This window comes from Lingula anatina, chromosome 1 (assembly GCF_051362555.1).
Source record: "Lingula anatina isolate TDL-2025a chromosome 1, LinAna3.0, whole genome shotgun sequence".
Lineage (NCBI taxonomy): Eukaryota > Metazoa > Brachiopoda > Lingulata > Lingulida > Lingulidae > Lingula > Lingula anatina.
The window spans coordinates 42,196,684-42,217,735 of record NC_141767.1 but is presented as its reverse complement, the minus strand read 5'-3'; the positions used below and the strand labels follow the sequence as shown (position 1 = coordinate 42,217,735).

The 21,052-nt window shown below is 36.4% G+C and overlaps 2 protein-coding genes and 1 long non-coding RNA gene across 4 annotated transcripts; 1 reads left to right on the top strand and 2 right to left on the bottom strand.

The window, feature by feature from the left end:
- The first annotated feature begins 1,001 nt into the window (after positions 1-1,001).
- On the top strand, positions 1,002-18,768 carry LOC106151849 (sodium-coupled monocarboxylate transporter 1). Of its 2 annotated transcripts, none has more exons than XM_086999019.1 (16): positions 1,002-1,293; positions 3,510-3,877; positions 4,674-4,739; positions 4,940-4,991; positions 5,234-5,301; positions 6,583-6,737; positions 6,934-7,074; positions 7,334-7,463; positions 7,756-7,844; positions 7,969-8,084; positions 8,504-8,571; positions 9,464-9,550; positions 9,832-10,049; positions 10,368-10,468; positions 17,301-17,419; positions 17,755-18,768. In XM_086999019.1, exons 2-16 carry the CDS (start codon positions 3,530-3,532, stop codon positions 17,998-18,000), a joined length of 2,004 nt encoding a protein of 667 aa, XP_086855145.1. In that variant the 5' UTR covers positions 1,002-1,293; positions 3,510-3,529; the 3' UTR covers positions 18,001-18,768. The 2 variants fall into 2 exon arrangements, with proteins under 2 accessions (XP_086855145.1, XP_086855146.1); XM_086999020.1 differs by lacking the exon at positions 1,002-1,293 and adding an exon at positions 2,820-2,956.
- Positions 10,511-11,625, bottom strand: LOC147764363 (uncharacterized). The gene is made up of 2 exons (XR_015331704.1): positions 10,804-11,625; positions 10,511-10,641 (listed from the first exon to the last, which is right to left on the bottom strand). It is a non-coding gene; the product is annotated as an uncharacterized LOC147764363 (long non-coding RNA).
- LOC106175857 (uncharacterized) lies at positions 14,463-16,956 on the bottom strand. The gene is made up of 2 exons (XM_086999023.1): positions 16,810-16,956; positions 14,463-16,647 (listed from the first exon to the last, which is right to left on the bottom strand). Exon 2 carries the CDS (start codon positions 15,835-15,837, stop codon positions 14,893-14,895), a length of 945 nt encoding a protein of 314 aa, XP_086855149.1. The 5' UTR covers positions 15,838-16,647; positions 16,810-16,956; the 3' UTR covers positions 14,463-14,892.
- Positions 18,769-21,052: the final 2,284 nt, after the last annotated feature.

The following is a 21,052-nucleotide window of genomic DNA, read 5'->3' as shown; positions in this document are numbered from 1 at the left end:
TATGTTGAGATGCAGTAACTATGGTGGTGAATTGTATTAGCTGTGCAAAGATTTTACAATTGTGTTTTGAGAGGCTAACAAACACTTCGGCATCTCAATCACATTATCTCAATATTTCGGACAGTAACGATCATAATACATGATAAGAGTTTATTCAGCCATTTATATACGAATTCAAAATTAACATATAACAGGAATTGGAGATTTCTACATTGGACAAGTACGTACATGCCGGAAATCTAGAGAGATACATGTATGTACGCACTTCGTTAAGAGTGATGGGAGCGAGAAGATTTCCTATTGCTCAAATAGCAAAATGAGTTTTTTCTCGACCTCTTGATGACAAATACATGTTTTAAGCAGGCCGTTTTAAGCCATATGCTTTTACGTGTATTTTACCTTTTTTCTTTCTCTCTTTTCTTGTTAATCTTACCAAATTTAGACGGCATAGTGATTATATATCATCAAATACATTTTGCGTTTTCCTACATTTTCTGATACATACTGTATATCATGATGCCTTATTATTGTTATAAAATGTTTTAGTTTTAGATGTTGAGCCTAGTTATTACATCAAGCACATGTACAAATTTACGAGCACTTTGCTTTTCGCATTATCATAACACCTACATTATATTATATCTGACCGTATTACAGACTAGCCTTGAAACAGGTGAACAATGGCAAATGATATTAAATATGCTCCCTCGATTGCTTCTTTAGCAGCCACTGAATTAAATTAGCTATTAGATATCACTATACCGCAGGAATATAACACAAAAATGAGCAGAAAATATAACTGATTTAGGAATATTTCGTTACACTCTAGGTATATGCAAAAGAGGGATGGGAGATTGTTGTCATTTACTCAGTATGGTGTGACTAGTCTTACTACCTTTTCTTACCGTGGGTGCATTCTCTTTTTTATATGTGTGTTTATTTTTTAACTGAGACACCTTCCATTCACTTCATTGTGGCTGACCTCCATAGTCACGTAAACTTGTACGTCAATAATTGGCTGGGTTGAAGGAAGCAGAATACGTCACCACTGAAGGGGCTGGGCTATTTAGTGTTCATTTGGGCTAACAGACGTTCTATTCCAATCGTTGATTGGTAGAGCAACCCCATTTGAGCCTAATAGATCTTGTTCAGCATGTATTTTTGATATAGTTTCTGGTCATTATTGAGAGCATCATTCCAGCTGGATTTACGAGGCGCGGACATTTACAATACATTTTCAGCGTACTTACGACAGACAGCATCTAAGATCTGAGAAATTCATTGGGTCGAGCGGTAAGTGAAGTTGCTTATCAGATTTGTAATAGTAACATCTTTATTTGTATTCTAGTACATTCTGCTTCGCTTTGCATATTAAACACTGTATAATATGCTTTAAAAGTTTAACCTAAATAAAAAACCTATCTACATAGTTTTCAGTTTCAAGACAAATGTGTCTTTCACATGTATACCCTATCCAAAACCTTTGAGAAAGAACGATATGCTAACTCGTTCTCGACTTTTTAACTGCTATTATTCGTCGTTACCAGTGGATTTCACCAGTCCCCTATCTCCATTACGATAGTGGCTCAAAACTTATTTAAAACAACCGGTTAGTAGATCGATATTCCGCCATCGGTTTTTAATTTAGTGTACTTTGGTGACAAAGGAAAAGGGTTTGGTTTTTTCCCAGGAAAATCATCGTTTCGCTGTGTACAGGTCTATAACGAACGTAGAGTTTACGGGCGACTGTTCCATACGTTTGTTCACACACGTTTATTTCATTCATAAAACTCCCTGCAGGGCATTTAATATTGACTGCTGGTGTACCTACGAAGTTTGCAGTTAGGGAGAGCAATCCCATTAGTTTTGATGTTTGTTAATTGTCAGTACCAGTAGGTTACTTACTAGTATATTTTGAAGGGTAAAAGTTTTTATTCAAGTTTACTTATTCTACAGCGTATGCTGCATGGACGTCTGTTACCGTACTTGTATCTATCAAACATCTTGCCCTGAATATGCGCACAGTCACAGCATTGACCTTCCGATATTAGGGGCTTCTAAAATAGTGCACAAAATTATAGTACAATGCTTTTGTAGCAGACTGCTAGCGCACCTTGTTGTCAATGAGTTCACAGCATTCATGCAAGGAATGACCTCTCTCTTGGTGGCTTTCGGCGTCATTCTTTCAATATATCAACGCCGTTTTCATTGTCCAGATTCCTGGCTCACTACTTTTAAATATACAGTTGTGCATGGACTACCCTACACAACACACACGCACACACACTCACGCACGCACGCACGCATACACACACACACACACACACACACACACCGCCACCACCACCACCCAAAGACTGTGTCCTGTAACATATAGCGCCAACATAAAAAACTAATATATTCTCCGCTATACATATAGACATAAAAACATTTACATGTATCTCCAGTTCATAATATTGAAAAAAAATGCATGTCACACCGCAGCCCTTCAGTGTTCACCTGTATTTTTTACTAAGGTTGTGCAAGGATTATATGGGGCCGTTTACAACGAGACGCCAAAACATATTATGGGATTATATATATACTTGGCATACTAAACGTGTTAGCGATGGTAAAACATTTTGAGACAAAGATACAAGTTTTAGTCCCAGACAAGTGGTTGTTATTTTTGACAATGTTCCCCCAGACAATTAGGTTTTCATGGAAGAAGGTCACCCGTATCGAACAATCATGATCACGCCTGGGGTGTGCAACTGAAGTCTTACCCAGGGATCTCATGGATGAATCGTTTTGGGATAGAATTACACAATTTAAATTTACAGGTGTTTGTTATTTTGGGTATGAAATGATGGGGATCTCTTTAAAACGAGGTAGCAAGGTGGGGTCAACATAGAAGTTTGGATTATTTTCGATAAAAAGACTAGAATTTTGTAATCTAGGATATGATACATTGAAGGTAGGATATATATATTTTTGCCTTCAAGACAAGGACTTATTTTTTCCTGATATTTCCGTGGCATTTTCAGTAACTGAATTGGGCTTTATCTGAAGGTGCTATGAAGGCGCATGTCGTCACCCAGTTAGCCTGTAGTGCTAGTAAACTACCTACATAGACAGGTCTTATAAAGTCTTTACGTAACCACACAATACCTGAAAGAATGAAAAAGTGAGTTCAGACTGGGTTTTCTGTACCACAATGTAGGACACCTTTTTATTCAGAATTTTATATTTATAAAGTAACTAGCACAGCTATGAATGCGTATAATTCGTGATTTAAGAACGAACTGACAACAACATTGTGACGTTAAGTATGCGTTAATGTGGTGGAGATTAATTATTCGATTCATAGTGGGTGATGTGATATAAAAAATATGCCAATAGGACTTTGTCAATAAGTCGACCTAATAGCTCAGACGCTGAATATACTTCTATTCTGTCTAAATAACAAAACACAAGAAAAATTTGTAATTCAAGTTGTCGCCATTTCTCTTGAATTCTTTTCTTTGTAGATATTTAGACATTATTCACAATGCCGCGGGCTCAGGTGAACACTTTTGGACCCGTGGACTACGTGGTGTTTGCTGGGACTTTGGTTGTCTCTGCCAGCATAGGTATATACCAGGCGTTCACCGGCGGTCATCAGAGAACAACAGATGAATTTTTGATGGCCAACAGAAAGATGGGGGCAATACCCGCAGCCATGTCCTTGCTGGCCAGTTTCATGTCCGCCATAACATTGCTAGGGACTCCGAAAGAGATGTACGTATATGGAACGCAGTACCTGTGGATAGCCTTTGGCTACTTATTGGTCATCCCCGTGGCCGCGCACTTATTCTTGCCGATATTTTTTCGGCTTAAGGTGACAAGCGCTTATGAGGTGAGCTCAAGATTTATTTTTTATGTAAAAGGGGAGTAATAACAATTTACTTATTTCATAATTTCTGCACATAACGTATCCCCTGTGTGATTTGTATTTTACTTAGGAAACCACTCCCAAAATTACATAACACAGAGCCATTGTCGGGCGTCACGCTTGATCAAAAAGTTGACGCACTTTAAAAAAGGCAACGATACTCTCAAAGCGCATTACGAGGTCAGGGAAACCAAAACTGTTGCTGTTAATGTGACGTTACATTAGGGAGGATATTATGTTCTTGTTACGTTTTCTGGAAGCAAAAGGAGTACATAGTAAACATGAAATATGTACATGATAACAAGTTTTGAAAACGTTTCACGTTAAGACTTATTTCAAAACTACTAAAACGCAGAACTTTTCTACAACAATTTTACAATACATGTATTACTGCAAGCCTAAATTCTATGCATAACTGATGAAATCCGTTGTAGACCCATTTCAACATTTAAACCTCCCATACATTCAAAACGCTGTATATAGCGCAAATTTAAACCCATTTTTGGAATTTTACCAAGCTTGACACTAAATTCACAATGTATATAACCATAATGAAGCGTCGTGTGGGACGCCCTTTAGGTGGTTTTTATAGCATCATTTGTTAAAATTATTTGACCATATTACCAATTTCTACTACTCTTGACACTCAATACACCGAATATCTACCTGGAGGAGGTTTGAATCTATCGAAAAGTAGGCCTACAGTATTAAAAGGATGAAATTTCATAGTAAAGTACTTAATAAGTGTCATCTTTTCTAGTATCTCGAGATGCGTTTCAACAAGGTGGTGCGTGTTGCCGGATCACTCACTTTCAGCCTGCAGATGGTTAGTTATAAAAAAATAATAATAATAATAATGGAAAAAATTGCTTTGTGTGATTTATCTAGAGGTAATTTTACAATTTTTTTTTATTTTTTAATCTTTTTCGAAAAGAATTGTTAACTTTCTCTGCGTTGCTGAAGGTAATTGTAAGGTTTAATTAATTGTCATTTCATTAACTTTCAATGCAATACTGCATATTTCAGATTCTGTACATGGCGATTGTTTTGTATGCACCGTCTCTAGCACTTGAACAAGGTATCTGTCAAACTACTCAGTTACTATCATTATTCATTATGGTAAACATTTTACGGTATACCATTTTTATCCCTAATTGAATTTGTCTTATGTTGTACTTTGGATGTATTTCACCATTGTATTAAAAACTTTATATTTGAACTGTTGAAAGTTGCTGTGAAATATTGTCTTGGCATCAGTTATCTCTCCCATAACTAGTGTGAGTAAACAATAGCATGATATTGTTTCTGTTGCAATTCTAGTCACCGGTCTTAATCGTTGGATTGCTGTGTGTTCCGTGGGAATTGTCTGCATTTTTTACACGAGTATAGTAAGTGTTGTTTTCACTTTTAGTTTCAATATTCACACCACACGCAAGAGTGCCATACTTAGAACTGCTTAATTCATGTGGCCTAAATAACACGCACCACGCAAATCTGTGTACTCAAATAAGGTTACAGCGGTAAACTGAATATGAGTACTTTTAAATAACGTCACCACACAGTGATAACATGCTTTCTTCCGTGTTCCACTCACATTCACATTCACTAGAGCATACTGGTAGTTCATTGTTCGTTTGAAGGTGACCCGTTTTGATATAACATCAGGCTTTTTTAGAAACATCATTGGGAAAAACATCTTTAAAGACAACAAGTAAACAAGTGTTGATCATATAATGGGGACTTAATAATGATGCTATGGGCTTGTGAAAGGCAGGCAGCGTTCGATGTCAACAGAGCCGCGTCTCAAGAATTCGGTCAAACAAAGAATGCGCCTTACCTATATGACGAAAGCAGAGAAGTTTAAGACGTCCATTAAAACATCCGTACCTACCTCACCTAATTTTTAAATAATGTATATGGTCTAAACACTAGAATTATATTGCTAGTATTGAAAGCAGGTGTTTACAGTTAAACAACAATTTTTTGAAAATTGACTTCGTTCCTTTCAAGTAGTGACGGAATAACAGGTCAACGTGACTTGAATACTAGTGTTATTTTGATATCATTTTATGAAAACAGCGACGAAACCCAGGTTAAAATAGAAGTCTCTATTATATATCTAGGGTCCGAACTCCTAAATAGGTAGCTAGGATAAAGGAAGCATTGATGTTTGTCGGTAAAAATGTTTCGATTTTCCCGTTTACCTAACTTTTTACTCATTTTTGTCACTTTTCAAGTTATTTCATTTCACAATTTTCATTCAGTCTTTTTTAACCTGCTCCTCAAATAATATTACGTGATGATCGCAGTTTTATTCAAATAGGATGAAGCCCCCACCCCGCAAAAAAGGGGGGGGGGGAGAAAAAGAAAAAACAAACAAGCAAATAACAACAACAACAAAAAATTGTTGGACTTTTAATTTTAAGTTTGTGCATGATCTTTTTTCTTTTGGTCACTTTGCATAAAAATTATGTTCACTAAAGCGTCACTAGTACATGTATGTAACCGTTAGTGAACTCGGCCATTCTACTGTACCAAAATGATCATAGCTTGGTGCATTAATCTACATGAAAAAGTTAAATGTTGGGTGAAAACCAACTTAGTAATAAAGGATGTATTTTTTTGTGACCGCGTTCATTTAGATTTACTGGTATTGTTTTATCCCATAGGGCGGCATCAAGGCCGTCATGTGGACTGACACCTTCCAGATCTGCATGATGTTTGCTGGGCTTCTGGCTGTGCTTATTCAAGGATCACTGGAATTAGGAGGATTCCAGAATGCTTGGAAAATTAACATAGACGGGAACAGAATAAACTTTCTCGAGTAAGGCTGATTAGATTTTCTATTTGTATGACCATGTGATAGAATCGTTTGAGATGTACGAGTATTTATCGTATACATGGGCAGAGCTTGTAAATGATTACAACATAAGTCACAAATGTTAATAAAATCAGGTAGCACTTAAGGGGCGGAACTCGTGTTTCCCTATATCCTATTCTCTATACCTTTGGCCTTTCAGTTTCAACCCAGATCCCCGTGAGCGGCACACAGTTTGGACGTGTGTGTTTGGCGGGTTCTTTACCTGGCTGGCTGTGTACGGTGTTAACCAGGCTCAGGTACAGAGAGCTCTCACAGTGGTCGACCTCAGGAGAGCCCAGATGTAAGTGCATCATTTACCATTATTTATTGGTCTCAAATGTGTCAGAGATGATTTGTGATTTAAAGAAGCCATACCATTATCTTATTCCGAACGAGAATCTCTTCTGGAATGTTTTCTCATTATCTGTACACTTATAACATCTTCATTTGAGTGTCACACGTTGAGCTCAACAGGTGGTAATAAAACTAAAATGTAGCCCGTCGACGCAACGATACTTAGTATGCATGTCTTGTACAACAGAGTAATTTTAACCTCCTAGAGCCATGTGGATTAACGCACCGGGATTGATCGCCATTCTGATCATCAGCGCCATGTCCGGTATCCTGATCTATGCCCACTACTTCGACTGTGACCCAATGACAAATAAAGACATTTCCAATCAAGATCAGGTATAATGATGCCTGTTATAGTATTCAAACTCGCGTAAACCCTTTTCGAAAAATGTAAGGCTTTTATAAAAATGAAAGTTGATTTAACCAGCTTCATGCGTTAATTACCATTTGATAAAGGTGTATGTTTTTTTATATTTTATTCAATGCAATGCTGTAGTTTTTATTTTCATTACCTGTGGTGTTTTACTGGTATAGTACCACGTATATATCATATCATTTCTCTTATACGTGTATCTGATACCATATCTCTTAACTGGAATTATTTTTTTCATCTACACGTGTTTGACAGCTACTGCCGCTGTTCGTAATGGACAAGCTAGCCTTCGTGCCTGGTCTGCCTGGCCTCTTCACTGCCTGCCTCTTCAGCGGAGCGCTTAGGTACTTGTGTTCTGTTTTGAAATAATACTAATGCAGCAATATAAATATAATAATAACATACAACAGACTGCTGAGACATTTTGTTAGAATATTTTTCACAGATTTATTATTTCATTATCTTCAGTACGTTGTCTTCCGGTCTGAACAGCCTGGCCACGGTTTTCACACGTGACTTGTTCCAGGAATTTTGCTGCAAGAACATGTCCGACGCCAGAGCGACGCTGTTGTCCAAAATAATGTGTATGTTGGTTAAACCATATTGACGATCTAGATATGTAAATTATTAAATAACGTTACCTTGAGATGGTACCATGGATACGTATTACGTTATCTTGCGTATGCACTATATAGGGTTCATGTAGTACATATAATTTAAGGTGTCATTTATGTAACTGAATTTAATAGTTTAAAAACAGCCGGTGTCTGAGAGAGAAAATACTAAAGAGGGCATTTTATATGTTGTTATGCATGGCTCTGTAATACCACAGTAGTAATAACGAGTTTGACAATTTGGTCCTTGGTACCAACATCTCGTTGCCGTTACAATCGTGTTAGTCAATCATTTTAGGAAATATAGAGAGGACAATATCATGTACAGTAATCAGTTTATAAGACCTACTAAAATGTGCTGGTATACATGAGACTACTTTTCATTACAGCTGCGGTTTTCGGGTTAATAATGATAGGCTTGACATTTGTGGCGTCACAGCTTGGAGGTGTACTCCAGGTATGCTTTGTCAAGTATGACAGCCCTAATAATAAGGGTGCACATGTATCTTATTCAATACTGTTGAGAAATGTATAATTTATAAACCAGTTTTCTTTCTAAGGTTAAATCGACCAGTCTCCGCCTCCGAATTAAGAAAATTGGAACAATAAATTAATAGCGCTAGCATCAAGTCATTATCTTTCAGATAAGTCATTCACCTTTAATGATTTGGGCTTGTAGCCTACGTTGAAATGCCATCAGCAGTACCCTAAACTAAGACAGCACATATATACCACGTGTCTTGTCGTGAAAATATTAGCGTGAAAGCACGTCATTTTCAGAATAAAGTAAAATAAGAAACACAAATGACAAGCAAAAACATAATAGCCTCTTTTACAGATTAGCAATACTTCCTCCCCCTTGCAAATGCCCAATATCATGTCTTAAATTCCTCAACGCATAGTCTTTATCCACGAATAAGTATGTGTACATGTACCACGACTGATAGGCGCGTAAATGTAATACTGGTGGCATACTTGTACAGTGCTCACCCAAATTTAAAGGGATTACCACTCTTCATTTTGACGGGAAAAGTGCCATAAAAATTTCCATATTTTCCAATGGTCATGGAATCTGTTCCAAAGTTCAAAGTTAGTCGATTGTTTTTTTTAAGCCTGGCTTTTGTAAGAATCTCTTAAGAGATAATTACGGAGTGTAGCCATCTGTGTAGCTCGACGTGGTCCGATGACAAGCACAGATTCCAAAATAATTGCTACAACCGCCTTTTTTGTTGGTAAAATGGATTTAATTATACTTGTATGTTTTAATTACAATGTATTTATTGTGGAATTTTGAATCTGACATGAAGAGTTGTTATCCATTTAGTAATAGTACTATTGACCGGTTTCAGGCTGCCCTGGCGCTGTTTGGAATGATCGGCGGTCCACTTTTGGGTGTATTTACCCTGGGGGTCTTGTTTCCATGGGCCAATTGGAAGGTAAGACGCTCAATGTTGATCAATCTATGTGGCTTGATGTGAGCTTCAATACCAGACAGAGTTACCTGTTCGTTATCACCTCTTTAGCATAATTTAGCATATCTGCATATCTAGCATTTACCGTAAGGACTGAAAATACCACCGACTCGTATATCATTTTAAATGTAAGAAAAAGAGTGAAAAGAAAAGAAATTAAAAAAAATTAAAGAAGTAAGGGAATGGTTGAATTAAACATCGTTAAATGACTTTGGGAGAGTTCCAGTTTATTTAATTTCCATTAGGGCGCAATTAGTGGGCTGTTGACCGGCCTTATACTCACCTTTTGGATCGGCATTGGCGCCCAGATTTACAAACCGGTGGTGTGGACGGCCCCCGTGTCTGTGGCCGGTTGTTACCCAGTGAACAGCAGTCTGGTCAACCTTACAACCACTGCTGCGTCCATGTCCAGCTCGGTCAGCGACATGACCACTATGATGACCACAACCATGCCGGCTTATGAGTGAGTCGACGTCGTAAACCATTTACAGTGTATTCATGAATACGAAAATGTGTATCAAAACTCCAGTATAGTTGATGTTCGTTGCTGTTTAATTAGTGGACAGATAATATGATTCACATTCGTCCTAGTTCAGACCAGGGAATTAAACCGTAGATATAATTCCCTGTTCAGACCGATAGGTTTCGATAATTTTTTTATTTGTTTAACTTTGTTGTATTAGTTCAGTAAACCCCATTTTGTGGCAAACCTTACTTCATTACTCCACCCTGGATGGTGTGGAGAACTAGTTACATGTACTTTGGGTGCCTGTATTTTCAGGCCCCCGCTGAATGGCCTGTACAACTTGTCGTACCTGTGGTACAGTGGCTTTGGAGTACTGGTGGTTGTGGTGGTTGGAATGCTGGTCAGCGCTATCACAGGTTTGTATTGTACTAGTATTTGGGTATATACTTGTAACCGAGTGTTTCTTGTATTTTATAGCATGGCAACAAAGTTGATTGGTTTTCCAAAAATTAACGTTTATTCAATTCAATTATGGCATATAGAGTCATATGTAATAAAATGACATACAAAATGGCATATATAAGGCCCCCTGAAAAAGGTACAAAGAGAATATTTTAATAAGGCCTATTATAAAGTTACATACATACATACTGAAATACTGACATATTGAATGTGAGACAAATATCGGTATCTTTTATAATGAATAACTATGAATGAATATAATACTTTATAAGTAAATACCTGTACTAACCCTGATAACACTGAAAAAGCCTAGAGCACACAACACACGTGTCTCTTCGTCTCTCCACACACACAGTGAATGAATATTAAGGTCAAATTCACCGCGTGACTTCCGGAGTTACCGGAAGTTACGTATATTCATGAGTATCTTATCACTTGTCACATTCTCCCCTCCTAATTGTTTTGTCGTCCCAGACAAAATAATTGTTACAGTAATTACTTATAAAAAGTTTGCATAAGCTTGTCTTAAACTATATATACCATAATCAAAACAACAATAAACCATTATATATAATAACTACTATTTACATGACACCAGTATCTCACTTAATTATAACTATTCTTTACTCTCTTTAATCAAATACTTAAACCAAAGCTTACATCATTTAAGTTATCAGAGACATCCAATGTACATTAACATAGTAAGTATAATGCATCTTACAAGAACTCTCTCTCTACTTAAACCTTAGCCTACACAACATACTTGATAAAAGTTATCAGAGACATCCAATGTACATTAACATAGTAAGTATAATGCATCTTACAAGAACTCTCTCTCTACTTTAACCTTAGCCTACACAACATACTTGATAAAAGTTATCAGAGACATCCAATGTACATTAACATAGTAAGTATAATGCATCTTACAAGAACTATCTCTACACGGTACTTTATGGGCTGTTACAGAGAAATTCAGAGACTATCTAATTGGTGCAAACTGTGTTGTATATACAGATAATAATCCACTTGCATATGTACAGTCATCTGCAAAACTTGGAGCAACAGAGGCAAGATGGGTTGCCGAGCTAGCCAATTTTAGATTACAGATAAAGTACAGATCAGGAAAAACCAACGTGGTAGCAGATGCATTGAGTAGAAAAGATGTTACAGACGCAGAACCTCATTCTGTGCGGTTTGAAGAAGTACAGTGGAATGAGCAAGCTGAAAATGCATTTTTTAGACATTATGGTACTTTACTTCCACGAAAACTGATTGCACAGACTGCCAGTATAGATAAAGACATAAGGATTCAAGAAAATCATTTATCCACTAGTACTTTTCCTGCAATTGATAGTGAAGATATGAAGAAATACCAGGAAACCGACAACACGATTGGCAGAGTACTCAAATATTGGAGACATGGAAAGCCAACTGTCCGACAGATGCGTAAAGAAACTAAGAAAGTGAACAGAATTCTCAGAGACTGGAGTAGATTGAAAGAAGTGAATGGAATATTATATAGAACCAAGGTGCATAACAATGTAGTTGCATGTCAAGTTTTGTTACCAGAATTTTTAAAAACTGTTGTTTTGAAAGCAGTACATGATAATATGGGTCATCAGTCGAGTGAGAAAACTTTACAAATATTGGAATCTCGTTGTTTTTGGCCTTGCATGGGAAAAGAAGTGAAAGACTATTGTGATAATTGTCAGCGTTGTGTAGTTGCCAAAGGAAAAAGTGTGAAAACGTCTTTGGGTTCAATAATTGCAAAGCGTCCCTTAGAAGTGTTAGCTATAGATTTCACGATGTTAGAACCAAGTAGTTCTGGTCTTGAAAATGTATTAGTTATGACAGATGTATTTACAAAGTATACTCAGGTTATCCCCACACGTGATCAGAAAGCAAAAACTGTAGCTAAGATTTTAGTTAAGGAATGGTTTGTTCGATTTGGTGCTCCAGATCGTATTCACAGTGATCAAGGACGTAATTTTGAAAGTGCATTGATAAAGGAATTGTGTGGAATTTATGGCATTGTAAAAAGCAGAACAACACCGTATCATCCTCAGGGAAATTCTCAAGCTGAGCGCTTTAATAGAACATTACACGACCGTTTAAGAACTCTACAACAAGAACAGAAAAAACGTTGGCCAGAGTATTTACCAGAATTAGTATATTCATATAACTGTACACCTCATACAACTACGAAGTATTCTCCCTATTTTTTAATGTTCGGGAGAGAGCCAAGATTGCCAATTGATTTTCTTTTAAAATCAAGTATTCCAGGAGGGGAGACAGCAGGGGAAGAAGTGAATGACTGGATTGTTGGTCACCAGAAACGCCTGCGGGAAGCATACCGAACAGCTTTGAAATATACAGAAAATGAAGCTACTAAACGCCATGAAAGAAGCAAAGTGAAAGCAAATAGCAGACCTTTGGTGCTTGGAAGCCACGTTTTTGTGAAAAATTTCCATGTAATGGGAAGGAATAAAATTCAAGACAAGTGGGAAGCAGAGCCATATATTGTTATAGACTGTGTGGATATTGAGGGAAGAGTGTACAAAGTGAAACGTGTCAATGGAACAGGGCCTGAGAGAACAATTCACCGTGACGCATTGATGGATGCTCGTGAATTAGTCTTAGATAGGGTCCAGAAAGAGGAAAGCAGTGAAGTTGAGACTGGTCAGTCATGTCAAAATGTGCAACGTGTGAACAAAAATGATTCAGATTCTGATGAAAGTGATGAAAATGAGGAATATGAAGTTTATGTGTTAAGAAAATCAAATCCTGAATCAAATGTACAGGAATGTGACCAAAATGCTGAAATGGATTTTAGTAACATGTCATTGGACCAGCTTCGTAATGAAGTAGCTGTATTAAGGAGAAGTACGCGAAGAACAGCAGGAAAACATTCAAATATCAATAAATTGCCTAAAAGTGTCTGTGTGGAGCAATCTGTAGAGTGTAAAACAATATCTACTCAGACTGATGGACAGTTAGATTTTCAGGGTACTGAGAATAAAAAATCAGAAGGGTGTGATTCATTACAGGATTTAGTAGAGACTCAAAAATTGTTCTTACAATTAATGTTGAGAAAAACTTAAGTACATGTGTAGTTATGCTTAGGTATTTTTCAGGACAGCTAAGCTGGTATAGTTGTATTTATTTTTTTTTTACAAAGTAATAATACTCCAGTATTAGGAGGGTGATTACTTAGTATGTAGTTGATAGTTTAGGTGTTTTTAAGTGATAGAAATTCAGTATTAGGATAGTGATTACTTAGTTAATAGTTTAAGTGTATTTAAGTATAAGACTCCAGTATGAGGAGGGTGATAAGTTAGTATATATTAGGTAGTTTAAGTGTAGTTAAGTATAAGACTCCAGTATTAAGAGTGTGATTAGTTAGTATAAAGTTGATATCTTGATTGTACAGGGTAGTTAAGTGATAAAGTACCGTGTAGAGATAGTTCTTGTAAGATGCATTATACTTACTATGTTAATGTACATTGGATGTCTCTGATAACTTTTATCAAGTATGTTGTGTAGGCTAAGGTTAAAGTAGAGAGAGAGTTCTTGTAAGATGCATTATACTTACTATGTTAATGTACATTGGATGTCTCTGATAACTTTTATCAAGTATGTTGTGTAGGCTAAGGTTTAAGTAGAGAGAGAGTTCTTGTAAGATGCATTATACTTACTATGTTAATGTACATTGGATGTCTCTGATAACTTAAATGATGTAAGCTTTGGTTTAAGTATTTGATTAAAGAGAGTAAAGAATAGTTATAATTAAGTGAGATACTGGTGTCATGTAAATAGTAGTTATTATATATAATGGTTTATTGTTGTTTTGATTATGGTATATATAGTTTAAGACAAGCTTATGCAAACTTTTTATAAGTAATTACTGTAACAATTATTTTGTCTGGGACGACAAAACAATTAGGAGGGGAGAATGTGACAAGTGATAAGATACTCATGAATATACGTAACTTCCGGTAACTCCGGAAGTCACGCGGTGAATTTGACCTTAATATTCATTCACTGTGTGTGTGGAGAGACGAAGAGACACGTGTGTTGTGTGCTCTAGGCTTTTTCAGTGTTATCAGGGTTAGTACAGGTATTTACTTATAAAGTATTATATTCATTCATAGTTATTCATTATAAAAGATACCGATATTTGTCTCACATTCAATATGTCAGTATTTCAGTATGTATGTATGTAACTTTATAATAGGCCTTATTAAAATATTCTCTTTGTACCATCTTTCTGTGACTGTTGATACTTGCGCTCCCGTGTCCAATAAACACTGAATACTACATCCATTGATGCTAACCACAGTTTCTGGACATTTTCCAACTATCTTTGTTAAAAACCCATTTAAAAATCCTGATTTTGTGGACAGTTTCTAAGTAAATGTTCTTCTGAACCACACTTAAAACATTTCCTCACCTCAGATTGTCTACCATATCGGTTGCTATGTCGACCTCTACCTCTACTTTGACCTCTACCTCTTACTTCTCTTATCATGTCACGCTGACCTCGAAATTGTCCTCTCATTAACTCATTTATTTGTTGCTGTTGTTGCAAAATTTGTTTAGATTGCTGAGCTATTTGTTTACTTTGTTCTTGGACTAATTTTAAAATTTCATCATTTTGTACAGCAGACTCTTGGAGAGTACCTGTTTCTTTCTGATTCTGATCACTCCTACCGATCCAGTCAATAGCTCTATCTCTAAGGTCAAAAAATGACAATCTTGGTTGTTCTAAATTTAGTCTTCTCAACTCTCTTTTCAAACTGTTATCTCTAACACATTCCGCTAATCTACCTTTCAGTGTATTATCTCTGTCAACCAAGAATTCTTCCCTGATAACACAAATTTCATCAAAAAGTTCAACCAATTTTAGTGAACATGAGAGCAGATCTTCTTTACTACCTTGTTTGTACTCATAAAAACGTTGCTGAAGAACAGGCAGTATGTCACCATCCCCGAAAACTTTTATTAAAATTTCAAAAATTTTCTCTGGGTTTGTGCTAATTTCTATCCCTCTACCAATGATTTCTTTTCTAGCTTTACCAGCTAAATTACTAACAATGAAAGCGGCAGCTTCTTCCCTATCTTTAAATTTTCTGGTATTGAGGTGAGCTTTTATATCTTGCACCCATTCCTTAATTTCTACATCATCAGGAGATAAAGGCTTATCTTTAAAACGTGCTATTCTTCTTGAAGAGGAAATATACTGGTAACATGATTGATCAGTAAAACCTTCAGATCTTAACTCTTCTTTAATTTCTGACTTTAGTTTTTCTTTACTCTCTGCCATTTTTATTCAACCCAACTAACAACATGCAATATTCTAACTCAGTTGACTGATGTAATGTTAAACTAAACTAAACAAAACTAAACTAAACTATAACATATAATACTACTACAACTGATAAACAATAAGAATATATACAATATTTACAATATATTTATTCACTGTAATGCACTGCAAAATGTATGGTATGAGACTACTCTGGCTCCACAGATCATTGGTCTTGCGCCGACACCATGAAGATTTACTGAGGAAGTCACTGACCCTGGTCCTGCGTTGACACGACGAATTTCACTGATCCTGTACTATGTCCACACACGCAGATCACTGGCCCTGGTTCACTGGCTCAAGGAAATCATGCACTGGTCCTGTACTGAATTCACATAGATCACTGGCTCTGATTCACTGGCTCAAGGACATCACTAACCCAGAAATGGATTCACACATGACACTGGCTCTGGTTCACTGGCCCAAGGAAATCATTAGCCCAGAACAGTATTCACACAGGTCACTGGCTCTGGTTCCCTGGCTCAATTACATCACTAGCCCTGAACAGGATTCACACAGGTCACTGGCTCTGGTTCACTGGCTCAAGGAAGGGCGGGGTGGGCTAACTACTTGTATGCCTTATATATGCCATGTGCCACACTATCTTACCCTGCTCGCAGCGCCAAATGTAACCGAGTGTTTCTTGTATTTTATAGCATGGCAACAAAGTTGATTGGTTTTCCAAAAATTAACGTTTATTCAATTCAATTATGGCATATAGAGTCATATGTAATAAAATGACATACAAAATGGCATATATAAGGCCCCCTGAAAAAGGTACAAAGAGAATATTTTAATAAGGCCTATTATAAAGTTACATACATACATACTGAAATACTGACATATTGAATGTGAGACAAATATCGGTATCTTTTATAATGAATAACTATGAATGAATATAATACTTTATAAGTAAATACCTGTACTAACCCTGATAACACTGAAAAAGCCTAGAGCACACAACACACGTGTCTCTTCGTCTCTCCACACACACAGTGAATGAATATTAAGGTCAAATTCACCGCGTGACTTCCGGAGTTACCGGAAGTTACGTATATTCATGAGTATCTTATCACTTGTCACATACTGTATGTCAATAGCGGTAAATGCTGTATCCCTAATACGGTACTGCAGATACTGGTACATGTAGTTTTATGGACGGCACACAGCAGCATTGAAATAACGGAATAGAGTGATTTTTGTCACTTCAGTGTATTATTTGAAAACGTTTCTATGATCAGACTCAACGTTTGAAATGGAAACTGAATATTGAATTAAATACCAGAATAATTGAATGTTTAAAACAATGGTTGATAAATGCAAAGAAATGGGTCAGCTACGGATAACACTAGTTTGCTGTGTGATGAAGGAACTGAGAAAATAACATTTAATTCACAATGATTTTTACATTATTTCCAAAGGATTCACTGACACGACCATGTTAGACTACAGGCTGATATGTCCAATATTTGATATCATGTTTTGCTGCTTTCCAAAGTCCTGCCTGAGAGCTCTCCGCTGTGGAGTGGGCCATGATTTGGTTAGTGTATGGTTGAATAACAAAGTATTAATATTATCATAAAAGGGTTGATTCTACATTTAAAATTTTCAACAATGAGAACTTTTAAAATGCTTAACAGCTTCTTAACTTGTATTTTATTACAAGAATATATATTTTTTACATAAAAACATCGATAAAACATACCTGTGCTACTGTACACGAGCAGTACATTCTTTTAAAATTCAGTATATATCCATAATTACAACATTTTGCTCTCCTTAAAGACGAAATGAACGTTCAGACAGAAATATCCTTATATGAAGGTGCCAAATATAGCTGAATATATATATATATATATTTTTTAAATTTTACAGGAAAAGTTGCACTACTGCTGTCTGTGTAAAGACGTGGACAAAGAGGACTTCCATCCAGATCCCATTACGTCATTCGGAGTCACAGAGGAGGAACACAAAAATCAAAATGGCGTTGATAATCCCGCAATGGAAAAGGAGACCGAAACGTATGGCACGGGCAATAAAAATGGTCACGTTTATGACTTAGAGCACCAGCAAAATGGAAATGTAGACGGAGTACAACTGAAGCAGTTTACCCGATTGTAAATATTGCGACATTCCCCTGTTAATAGGATGAGTGAACGAAAAGTAATGAATCGCCGTTTTGTAAATATATGTTAAAGCTTTCTTTAAAAGTTTATGATCATATTTTATGATTTATTTTTTTTATTCTTAAATTTGTCTGTTTTATCTAATTATCTGCTTATAGAGTGTGCAAAACGCGATACACACACGATATTTTAAAGGTGCACAGTCCTTACCGAAACTGCATGCCTTCTTAAACATCTTACATCGTATATTCAATACTTACAGCCTTGGAACAGGTATGTTTGTTTTACCAATAGCCGATAAAAACGTCATTCATCTATACACAAGCAAGAAGCACATGGTCTTTTAATCTCTTCTCGTTAATCTAAGCATTAACTTTTGATATATCTCGTAAAACAAGATTTAACATTAATCGGAGACGGGACAAAACAAAACTGTAGACCAGTGTTACAGTATCATATTCAAGTGAAGTTTTTAGTATACACATGTTCCCAGGTGTGATGTAAGGTGGAATGCATGTACCCCTAAATCTAAAGTATGGTATTTAAGTAGAGTTTTGACAATTTTGCAGCTTATGTGAACTTAACGCTCTGTGCTGCCAGACTCTGTTATGTGAGTTTGATAAAAAAAAAAGCGTGCTTGTTTTAATACAACGTATTCTGTGAGCTTCCATATATGTGTTGAATATTATATTATTATCTACATGTATATCGATGAAAGTGCTTTGAAATATATATTTTAATAAAAGAAACGTTTTTTGTTGTATTTGTGATTTTGATATGCTGTTACACAAAGCTAGGAACCAACATTATTTCTAGGGTAAAGAGCAAAATACTCCCTCTCACGAATTGCTTGACGCGTCCCACGTCACGTCGATTTGATGTTTTAATCTATTTTTAATTTGATACTTTAGTTCAAATGACAGCCAAGCTTTCCCCTGGGAGATGTACAGCCCCCCCCCCCCCCCCCCCGCCCCCACAAAAAAGAACCCATAAAAGTTTTATTCAATCCTACAAAGGTCCACCCAATTTAAAGAAATTAAAATAATCATCCAGATACCGATGTGGGGGAGTAATGATACTGTGGCGATGGGGGACACGTATCTGAGTCGTGATATTTTGCGAGTGTTCATCAAAGTCTTTTAGTGATGACACAACATTTGGTGAGAGGTTTAAAGTATATTTGAGTAATTAGAAAATAAATAAAATAATGACGTTTTTGTTCTCCAGCCAGTGCAGCGTTGCGTGACAGGCTACATGTACCTGTAGCCCCTCTGGTCAGATACACGGTCTAGTTATAACTGGCTTTTTGATTAAAAAACTAGCTGGAAGCCTTTTTAAGCCATACATTAAAGACAAACAATAGGGTTGGAAACCTATCAGCTATTGAACTAAAATATATAGCAACCGTAGATATTACATTGTCAGTGGCTTTTAAAACGTTGCAAAACTTTTTGACTCCAATCGCGACAAGTGCGTCCTCCAATCCACAGGATACTGTACAAAATTCCAAAATGTGTCTTTATTTATTTTTTTTACTATGGTTAGCTTATTCATTTGTTGTACAATCAGTAATTTTTGTGAAAAAAACTCTTTACAAGTTGAATAAAGCACATTGGTTCATGACATGATTTTCTGCATCATTTTACTCATTGCGTTAGGAGTGACACTCTTTTGCTATGGGAGTTAAGTTCTTATACAAACTTGCCAGACGCCATTGCTTTGAGTGTGTATCTGTACTTCCGATTTACCACTTTTATTTCTAAAATGACAATCAGAAAAACGAACAGTCTTCCGTTTTTTTTTTTATTTTCAATTTTGAATCGAAAAAAAGGAACTTTGTCCAAGTCTCTCATCAAAACTTGAAGCGAAGGTGAGGCTTTTTAAATGTATTTCACTTTTTAATATTGGAAAACGCAAAAACAGTCGATATATCCATTTTCTATTGCATCACGGATCCGCCGTTTTTGTATTTTGTATTTTATAATACATAGTCCCATTTATTTATTCAGTAGACACTAATAAATCATAAAAATGAACAAAAATTTGTCAAGAAAATATTAAATCTCAGATATTGATAAAAGATGCCATCAGCATCACACATTGCCAGAGCCCAAGTGAATGTTTTCCTCTTTCGCTTTTTAGGCTTGGTTCCAATTGTTACCGTACTTTCTTTTCCTTCCACTAAGAGAGAGAGAGAGAGAGAGAGAGAGAGAGAGAGAGTTACGAGCAATAAATGAGTTATTGAAATATGATAGACAATTTTTCATTTCAGGACATCTTCAAAGATGTGTTTTATAGCTGTGACAGCGATGGTTGAACCGGAGAACGGCTCACTGAATGGGTCTCTACTCCCCCCCCCCCCCCTCAGTCTGGGGGCACCCCCTTTTCCCTTCTTCCATAATACAATATTATAACGAGCGAAACGAAAGGAAACCAAGCCCTTTTTAAAAACTGTGACCTGCACATAAACAGTGGCATCACAATCTGATCAATTCTTCGTTTTAGAGACACCCGTAATCATGCATGTAAAACTCAAGTTTCTCTGGCTCATACCATCGTAAGAACACAGGTGAGTTCTAAAGCATCGGTAACACCCACAGAGATGCTAAATCTTAGCTACTATAATAGTTAGCTAGAGATCGAGTTATAATTGAGTTCTACGCCCTAATGTTTAACTTTTTTAAACATTAGGGCAAAACGCACACGTTTTTTATAATTTTACTTTCTGTTTGCAATACAGTCCAGGACAATTATCACCTAACCCTCGATATACAATGGTTGCGACCGAGATTTATGCCTTAATCAACGTCTTGGGAAAAATAAGCACATTGTTATTGCATGCACCCGTGCATATACATATTTGTTTGTGCACTTTGCTTTTGATTAAAAAATGGCGGTGAACCACCTTGCTTGTTCATGTGCATATAGGTAGTACTAACCGGTGCTTCAATAAACCCAGGCAGGTCGGGGGAACCGTAGGGTATTGTAAATAGCTACCATATACATAAACGAGTGGTATGCGTGCACACGCGGGTAAACATACAAAA

Bases quoted from the DNA above. Each gene is read 5' to 3' on its own strand.
- LOC106151849 (XM_086999019.1), top strand. From the start codon at position 3,530: ATGCCGCGGGCTCAGGTGAACACTTTTGGACCCGTGGACTACGTGGTG. The intron at 4,992-5,233 runs GTATCTGTCAAA...TTGCAATTCTAG, and splicing joins GTCTCTAGCACTTGAACAAG to TCACCGGTCTTAATCGTTGG. The intron at 7,464-7,755 runs GTATAATGATGC...CGTGTTTGACAG, and splicing joins ACATTTCCAATCAAGATCAG to CTACTGCCGCTGTTCGTAAT.
- LOC106175857 (XM_086999023.1), bottom strand. From the start codon at position 15,837: ATGGCAGAGAGTAAAGAAAAACTAAAGTCAGAAATTAAAGAAGAGTTA.